This window comes from Pistacia vera, unplaced genomic scaffold (assembly GCF_008641045.1).
Source record: "Pistacia vera cultivar Batoury unplaced genomic scaffold, PisVer_v2 Contig1330, whole genome shotgun sequence".
Taxonomy (NCBI): Eukaryota; Viridiplantae; Streptophyta; class Magnoliopsida; order Sapindales; family Anacardiaceae; genus Pistacia; species Pistacia vera.
Genome location: NW_022195392.1, coordinates 73,688 through 82,542, shown reverse-complemented (window position 1 = coordinate 82,542; position 8,855 = coordinate 73,688). Strand labels below are relative to the sequence as shown.

Genomic DNA, 8,855 nt, shown 5'->3' with positions numbered 1-8,855 from the left:
CTTTAAAAATTAAAACTCACTTCTTAGTGCAAGGATCTTACCTAAGGATGCTTGGGATTGAAATTCCACTAAAAATAGCCCAAAATCTATGAATTTCCCTTGAAAAAGAATTGAAGAAATTGAGAGAATTTGGGGATGAAGGTGGTGTGAAAGTGGAGGAAGAATGGCTAGGGTTTCATTCTTCAACTCTTAATATAACAAAATATTATTTATAGTTTCCCATTTTACCCTTGCACTTTCTATGAAATTCCATCTATGTCCCTTAGTCAATTACTATAATGCCCTCATTTTTATTGCATTCTCTATGAAATTCTATCTCTTTTCACTCCCCACATTTTCAGCTACTTATGAGTGAAAAGACCATTTTACCCCTAATGACAATTTAAGGGATTTTCTTCACACTTTTTGAAAATAACTTTAACAAACTTCAACTAAGGGTATAAGGGCATAAGTAAAGCTACATACCTTTATGTGGGCGTTACATAATCCAATTAACTAAAACTTAGGTATCCAATTTCACCATAATTATCCAAACTTATGTCAATCATCAACCTATTGTATCTCAATTCATTCTCTAGGGTTCGCACTCACTTAATCAAGGTATTACCATAAGGCGTTCAGGATTTACCTAGTACCTTTAACTCAAGACTAGCTAGAGCGTATAGTCTAGCCTAATGATTAAAAACCCATAAAACACAAGAGCACTCGAAATCATGAATAAATGTGCATCGGTCAGGGCGTATGCACAAATACTAATCATTCAAGAAATCATGAACCAATTCACATTCTATCAAGGTGTATGCACAAAGTACTAATCATTCATTCACATGAGCTAATTAAGATTAACACCTAATGTCTAATCTTAACACATACTACCTATTAATCCACATTAAAGGTAATCAAGCAATAATATCAATTAAAGACTGAATTAAGCACAATGAATGAATCAAGAATAACATTGAATTGATAAACACATAGAATTGATAATGGCATAAAGCCTTCAAATTAGGTTACATTGGATGCCTAGTAAAGAGTTTAGTTACACATAATAATTGGGAAATCAAACCTCAAACCCTTCAAAAACATGAAGTACAAGAGAAAAAGATGAAGCCTAGGTAGATCTCTTCTCCTTGCCTTCAATTCTCTCAAAGTTGAAAGTAAAAGTCCTCCCTAAAAATACCTAAAGACATACTTTTATAATGCTAGGATTGTGGGAAAGTAAGGGGAAAAATCCTAGACAAAATAGGAGAATAAAATTCAATTCTTAGCGAAATAGAATAAGAGAATCCTAATGAAATTAGGATTCCTTCAAACGAGCTACGCAAAGGTCTCCAAAATAGAACACAATAGCTTCTGAATCTAGAAATTTTTTTAACATAATAATTGTAGGTATTAAAATAATATTTCCAATGCTTCAAAACTCATCTAAATCTGAGGTCTATAGCTCAAGTTATTGTAGAAACACTGAAGCATACTTTTGAACATTTTTGAACATATTAATTGTAGGTATTAAAATAATATTTCCAATGCTTCAAAACTCATCTAAATCCAAGGTCTATAGCTCAAGTTATTGTAAAAGCACTAAAGCATGTTCTAGAACCCGCATCTGCTTGTCTGACATAACATTTGGATCAATTTTTAATAATCTTTCAAGTCAAACTGGAACACAATAAAAATAAATGTTGTAGCCCCGTCTCTTAGCTTTAGAACGCCACCATAATCAGGTCAATCAGAGTTATATAGCTCAAGTTATACTCATTTTAGTGCAGCACGTTCTGGCAAAAAAAACCCCTAAGCATAAAATTCACGAAGTGCGCCCCAACGTGATTTAGTGGCACTGTAGCATGAAGTTTCTATCCATTTTGCAACTTTTATATGCTGCAGCATGGGAATAGTTCTATTGCGGTGCATAAATAGATCTGCCACAGCGAACAATATCAAAAAATGCATAACTTCTTCGTTTGAGCTCCGATTCTTGAACTATTTGTTCCTACACACTTATGGTTCTTTCCTCTTCAATGTCCATGCTTGAAATCCTCATTTTTCTGTAACGCCCCACTTGAGGTACGTACTTAAGATTTGCTGTATGGCTTAAATGTTTATTGATTCAGCTTTAATTGAGTTTGTGTGTTGAGTTGGTTGAGTGTGTGCCTTGAAATTGGTTGAGATTTGAGGAATTTTAGCATTTCAGTCTTCGCCGGGGTGAAAAGTAGTCTTTGCCGGGGCGAAAAGTAGTCTTTGCCGAGGCGACGTTGGCTTCGAGTAAGGTGGTGTCGACTCTGTAATTCTTCACTAAGGCGACAAAAGTTTCTTCGCCACGGCGAAGGGCCAGTTGAAAAGTTTAATGAGATTTCTAGATATTTCTCCATAAGGGTAAAATGACCATTCTACCCCTAATTAGCAGGAAAAGTGGGGTGTAAAATGTAAGGAAATTACATGGAGAATAGGTTAGTATGGGGGTGTGAGTGTTATGAATCAAAGGATATAGATGAAATTTTCAAGGAAGAGCAAGGGCAAAGTTGGAAAGTGATGATTTTTTATTAGCTAAAAAGGGAAAAAAAGGCAAAAACAAGATAACATTAATTGATAAAGAGTTACCAAAATTCAAAAGAGTTAGGAAAAATTACTCCTCTAGAAGAAAATTAGAAATATCACGAAATTCACTACCCAATTTCGCAACTAAATTAACCTTAAAAAAAGGGTAAAAAGAAAAAGAAAATAACTTCAGCAGAATTCTCCTACACTAGCGTCCACTAGATCAAATCAGCTGCCTGAAATCGGGCCCAACATGTTGGTGGATCAAGTAATCATCACCGTTTGAGATATCAAACATCATATTCTGATGATGATGATGCATAAACTGCTGCTGTTGCTGCTGTTGGGCCCTTTGCATTTCTTTTTGACGCCTAAGCTCCAGCACCTTACGGTGCGAATTTGAGTGCTTTGTTAGCACAAACGTCGGGCTTGCAGCCGGCCGGTACTCGGGCACTAATCTCCCCGACTTGTACCTCACTCCACAAGCATTACAGAGCGTCTTCGGACCCATAGGCCCCGTCCGCCACTGCGGTGTCTTATCGGTCGCACAATGCAGGCACTTCCGACCTTCTCCGCTACCATCGCCACCATCTCCGCACTCTTTTTTCTTCGACCCACTTGCTTTAACTGTTTTCTTAGCGGTTTGTTGTGGTGGGGGTGGTGGTGGACCCGTGGAAATGATGTCGGTGTCCGAGGACGAAGTGTTCTGGCTTAGGACAAGAAGACGAGACGCCCAGTTGCATGGGGCCGCCCGAGACCGCTTGCTACGGGCCTTGGCTGGGACCGCCATTTCTGGATTGAAAATGGGGTTGCTGGGACTAGAGATAATATTGTTATTATTGTTGCTGCTTCGGTCGGGTTCGGGTTGGAATTGGCGGGTTTCGGATGATTCGTCGGGGCGGGCTTTCAAGCCCGATATCAATTGGAGCTTTTGCAGGTCCTCACAGGAGAATGATTCCTCCGCGAAATTCGACAACCATTCGAGCTCAGCTAAATCGTCTAACTGTTAAATGAAACAGAAAAGAAAAAAAAAAATATTATTATTATTATAATTATATTATATAAAAAATTTGAATTGGTTAAAGTACGAATTTTACTTTGATAAAGAAGCAGTGGTTATTGAACATATTGCTTTATGCAAATTGCCATATGCAGTTGTTGACCATTATAATTAAATTTTTGAAAACAGAAAAAAACAAATAAATTCACCCAAAAGTGAATAATGTAATTTCCCTGGAAAATTAAACATTAACATTGATGAATTATTGCATGTATGGAATTACCGGCGGGACGCAGAGGTCGCTAGAGAAGTGAGCATCAGCGTAATTCCGGCAAGCAATATCAGCGGAAAAGCTGGGGTCACAGGAAGAGGAGTTGCAGCTATCAACGACAGTGACAGTGGAAGAATCGGTAGAATTTCCAGTGACGTTATCAAAAGTAGCAGCGTCAGTAACAACGGCGTCTTCGTTGGAGAAGTCCAAAAGTTCCTCAACAATGAAATGGTCACCAGCGGTGGTTTTAGAATCAAAAGAATGGTGTTTTTCAGGTGCAAATTGTGAGCAATAGTTTCCCTGAAAGAATTCTGGTGCTTCCATAATTTAGTTTCCTTGTTTATTTCAGGAGTTGACGTTAAGGCAATAGAGAGTATAGTTAGAAGAATGTGAGGAGAGAAGTGTGAGCAGTTGTTGTGGTTTTGTGATGAGAGAGAGAGGGTTTATTTGCGATTGAAGGGGACAGGCGGACAGCTAAAATGGAGGATTTTGACGAGGACAAAAAATTTAAAGTTTTAAGACGAACAATTAAAGGTTATTAATTATTTATTTTACCAGACAAATAAAGAAGCTTTAATTGATTTAAAGGAAAATCGTGCTCGAAGTTACTTTAGTGCCCTTTTTCTTTTGGAGGCTTTTCATGTTCGGTATACCATTTCTATCTTTTTAGAATCATTTTTAGATTTCCAAAGATTAATTAATTAATTAATTAACTATTTAAAATTGTCTCTTATTTCTTGTTTATCCCTTGTGAATCGATCAAAACAGTTGAAATCTTCAAATCAATTTTTCACGCATTGTAATAACAAGGGAATTAACTGCAAGTGGTGGTGGTGATGCAATTATCACTGCACGTGTCCACACACGATTATTATGCGTTGCTTATCATATCAGCTACTCACGTGGGTATTACGGTAAATTCATGATGTCTGACTTAAATAACTAATGTAGCAGCAGTAGCACATTTTTTAAATGGATAACTGGGTAAACAGGTAATTAACAAATTAATTAATTATGGATACAGGGTAATTAAGTGTTCAAATTCAACTCCTTAGGAACCGATCTAGCAGGTTTGCCGCTGAGGCTTGTGCATTAGCGTCCAAGTTTACAGCCCGATTCCTCTGCTTTAATTTCCCTCGGGGATAGCGCTATATATATTTTTTTATTTTTCTCTGAAATTCACTCATTTTTTAAAACTTGTTTATAATATTTTCCACCTCTGTTAATTGGTTTATTAAATTCAATCCCCACTAGTAAGCACGACGTTTACAGCTCAACTTGATGGAAATCAACGGCTAAGATCTTCCCAACATGTCCTCCGCTACAGATGACCTGCCAGTTTGGTTTTCACTTTTTACCTCACCTTGCCATGTAGGATTTACAAGCGGTTCCACCGTTGTTACGTTGCACTTTTTAGTCTCCTATACTACATGGTGTACTGGTGTAGTGTAGTAAACATGCAAGATCAGAACTGTCTACGTGATTGGACCTACTGTAAATGTCAGATATCATATTACGTGTCAAACATCGAGTAGTGAAGTTTGGTTAAAGTGGGGTCTGAATTTGACTGTGCCAATCCCTATGCGAGTCCTCTTCGAGTAATGGATAAGGTGTAACTGTTGTTATTTATTGCTGTGATATCTCTCTTCTTTAGTAGATAATTTTATTATTTTATTATTTTTTTACCTTTTTTTTATTTTTATTTTTATTTTTTGCTTGAATTAAAAGGAAAGGCTGAAAAAGAGTGAGTACCTGGGCCGTTGCTTGGCGTGGAGGTTTTCATTTATCTAGAGATTTTTTTCATTTTTAATTAGTTAAAATTTTTGTTATTTAACTGATTTTTGCATGTGTGGGGTCCAACTTGCACGTGATAGAGCTGGAGGGTGGTGTCAGCAAGCCATGTGAGTGCTTGGCTCGTGTCAAAAGCCAAAAGGCTTGACGGTGCCAATGCCACGTGGCGAGAATCAATAGTGGCTTGCCTTTTCTAGGATGCTTCAATTAAGGTTGAGTTGAGGTGAGCGTAGTAGTAATGTGATGAGAGTGTATCGGTCATTTTATAGTCTACGATAACGTGAGAGCACGTGCCGGCCGGTCACGTGAGTAGTGGGGAACGCAGGTGTATTACGTCTCCCTTGTGACAAGTCACGTGGGACGGACGTTCTGCTTTTGCTTTCGGAGTAGTTGCTTGTCACTAGGCCATTTAATACCTATTTTGAATAACGAAACTCCCTCACCCCCCACCCATCACATAATTTTTGCCCATTGAACATGAATTTCTACTCCCCTTCATCTTTGGACTTGAGAATAATAACTATAATAACAAATAAAATATACATAAATCTAAATCTAATATTTTAATTTTATGATATGGATTAAGAATGAAGGTATCTCTTCAATTTGCATAGCATAATGAAACGTAACGTAAAATTCCCTGAAGGTGGTGGACCAAAAGTAAATGTGGTCAAACAAGAGGGTAAAGACCAGGTGCAGCCAGACAGGCTTCAATTAGAAGCCCAATTGCTTTTCCTTTTAATCTTTTGCCTTACTAAGATTGAATGAAGCTAAGGAAGGAACATGTCACTCTTATGCCAACCCAGCAACTCTTCTCTTCTTCTTTGTGGTTAAGTAATTGCCCTCCTTTGCCAGTCTTGTAAATGGATGCTAGAAAAGCAGCAGTTTACGTACTTTGGTAAAAAATTTTATAAGGGGAATTTATTCTTTGAAGTATCAGTTAACTTGTATTGTAATACTGATATGGTATAGTACTATGGTTAGCAGTTTTTCTTAACATTCTTTTGTGGCTTTTTCATCTGTTTGACAATTCAAGATGCCAATAATTGGAAACAACGCCACAAGAGCATAGCCCATATTGGATAGCCTCAAGGCGTCGCAACTTAGGGTTAGACCTTCTTTGGGGCTTTTTTTTTTTAGCCCCAAAATCAATTAAAAATAAATCTATTTTATTTTATTCCAAAATTACCCTTATCTTAAACTACTTTGATTTCTTAAAAACTCATGATTTAAAAACAGTTATGGAAAATTCATAAAAACAAATCAAAACAAGATTGGAAATAATATTTTCTGTCATGATTTTGCACAGGGAATATTTTTTCCGCCTTCTGTTTTGTTTTTTTTTTTATGGGTTTTCATAACTTTTTCTAAATCACAAGTATATTGAAGTAAAAATTTATTCACTTTCAAAAAATAAACAAATAGAAAAAGGAAAAAATTAAATAAATGAGAAATGTAAAGGATTAAGAAAGAAGATAAATTAAAAATATTAGGAAAGCAGAGAAGTTTAAACAAGAGAGAGAAAGAGAGGTTAGGAAAAGTTTAATTTTTGGAATAAAATAAAAATATATTTAAATTTAATTGATTTGGGGGCTTAAGGAGGTGTTTGTCTGAGCTTATGAAAATTAGCTTATAAGCAGTTAGTACTTAAAACTAATTTGACCTTATAAGCATTTGAAATTTATAAGTGATTAATAAATAATTGACACATTTGGTAAAATATGACTTATAAGTATATTTTATTATTAAAATGACCAAAAATGTATTATAATAACATGATTTCTTTGAAATATAAAAGTATATTATGAAATTTTAGAATCAAATAAGGATAATGTGGTAATATACAATAAAGAAGAAGCACATAATAGGAAAAAAGAAATCAGAGAAAAAGAAGAGAGAAAATTGTCGTGTTTTTACTCTTTTTTTTTTTTTTTTTTTTTTTTATTAAAAGTAAAGTAGTTACAATTGCTTTTATATAAGATAAGCTGAGCTAACAGTGAGTACAACATTTAATAACTATCCTAGTCAACTGGTCAACAAGTTAACTGAATTTTCTTTTATATCCTAACATTCGTAAACCAAACCTCCTTTATTCTGCCATTCACTGGTCAATATTGGTTTATATCCTAACATCCTGCCGTAAACCAAACAACCAAACTGCCAGCAGAGAAACTTCAAGAAAAGTTCAGCAGAGAAGCTTAAGGAGGACAACAAATATTTTGCCTCAAATTTGGTTGTTCCTCTAGAGTGCATCTACTAGATTACTCAAGATAGCAGCAGAGATTTTAGCTTAGTAATCAGTTTAGCTCAGCAAAGAAGCTTTAAGAAAAACAGCAGACATTTTAGCTCAGGAGAAGTAATATTATTCCTCCAAATGTTTATCCACTACTCTGCTCATAAATAATCATCAGAGAATACCCTGTATATAAGCAACAAACACTCTACATATAAGTTGCAAAAGTTCTCTCAAACATCCAGTATATGCTCTGCATAATAGTAGTAAAAAAAAAATCCTCAACCTTTCAAACTGCTATCAGACAACTTTTAGTGAAGCAATTACACAAACGTCAACTAACCAAAACTTCAGAAAGTCAGTCACATTAGTAACACAAACTAAACCAGCACACACTTTGGATTTCACAAATTAGTGCAATATTATCAGTATATAACCATCACACAGACATTTATGCCTTAGACTTAGAAGTAAAAGCACAACTAGCAGGTGTCTGAACTCTAAGTTTGTCTCTTAAGTTTTCAAACTTGGATGCTGAAAGTGCCTTAATGAAAATGTCAGCTCTTTGAAGTTTAGTGGGGACATATTGAACTTTCAGTTTATGGGTTGTAACTTGTTCCCTTACATAATGAGCATCAAGCTCAATATGCTTAGTCTTGCCATGGAAGATAGGATTTGAAGCAAAGGAACCTGCACTTTGATTATCACACCATATTATGGGAACTTCGAGTAAAGACACTCTAATTTCAGTAAACAAGCTGCAAAACCAGGCCAACTCAGTAGAACCTTGAGCAAGAGCCCTATATTCTTGCCTCGGTTGAAGATAGAGCCACAACCTTTTGTTTTCGGGAATGCTATTGTATTAAATTGGAACCAAAGTACACACAACAACTACTAGTTGATCTTCTATCCTGAAGATTACTAGCCCAATCTGCATTAGTGTAACATTCCAGATTAAGTCTATTACTTTTACTAAATTGCACACCAAAGTTGATAGTGTCTTTAATGTATCTTAATAACCTCTT

The 8,855-nt window shown here is 35.7% G+C and overlaps 1 protein-coding gene across 1 annotated transcript; it reads right to left on the bottom strand.

The window, feature by feature from the left end:
- Positions 1-2,603: 2,603 nt before the first annotated feature.
- Positions 2,604-4,263, bottom strand: LOC116122396 (GATA transcription factor 12-like). The gene is made up of 2 exons (XM_031408251.1): positions 3,819-4,263; positions 2,604-3,538 (listed from the first exon to the last, which is right to left on the bottom strand). Exons 1-2 carry the CDS (start codon positions 4,128-4,130, stop codon positions 2,759-2,761), a joined length of 1,092 nt encoding a protein of 363 aa, XP_031264111.1. The 5' UTR covers positions 4,131-4,263; the 3' UTR covers positions 2,604-2,758.
- Between the last annotated feature and the right edge of the window lie 4,592 nt (positions 4,264-8,855).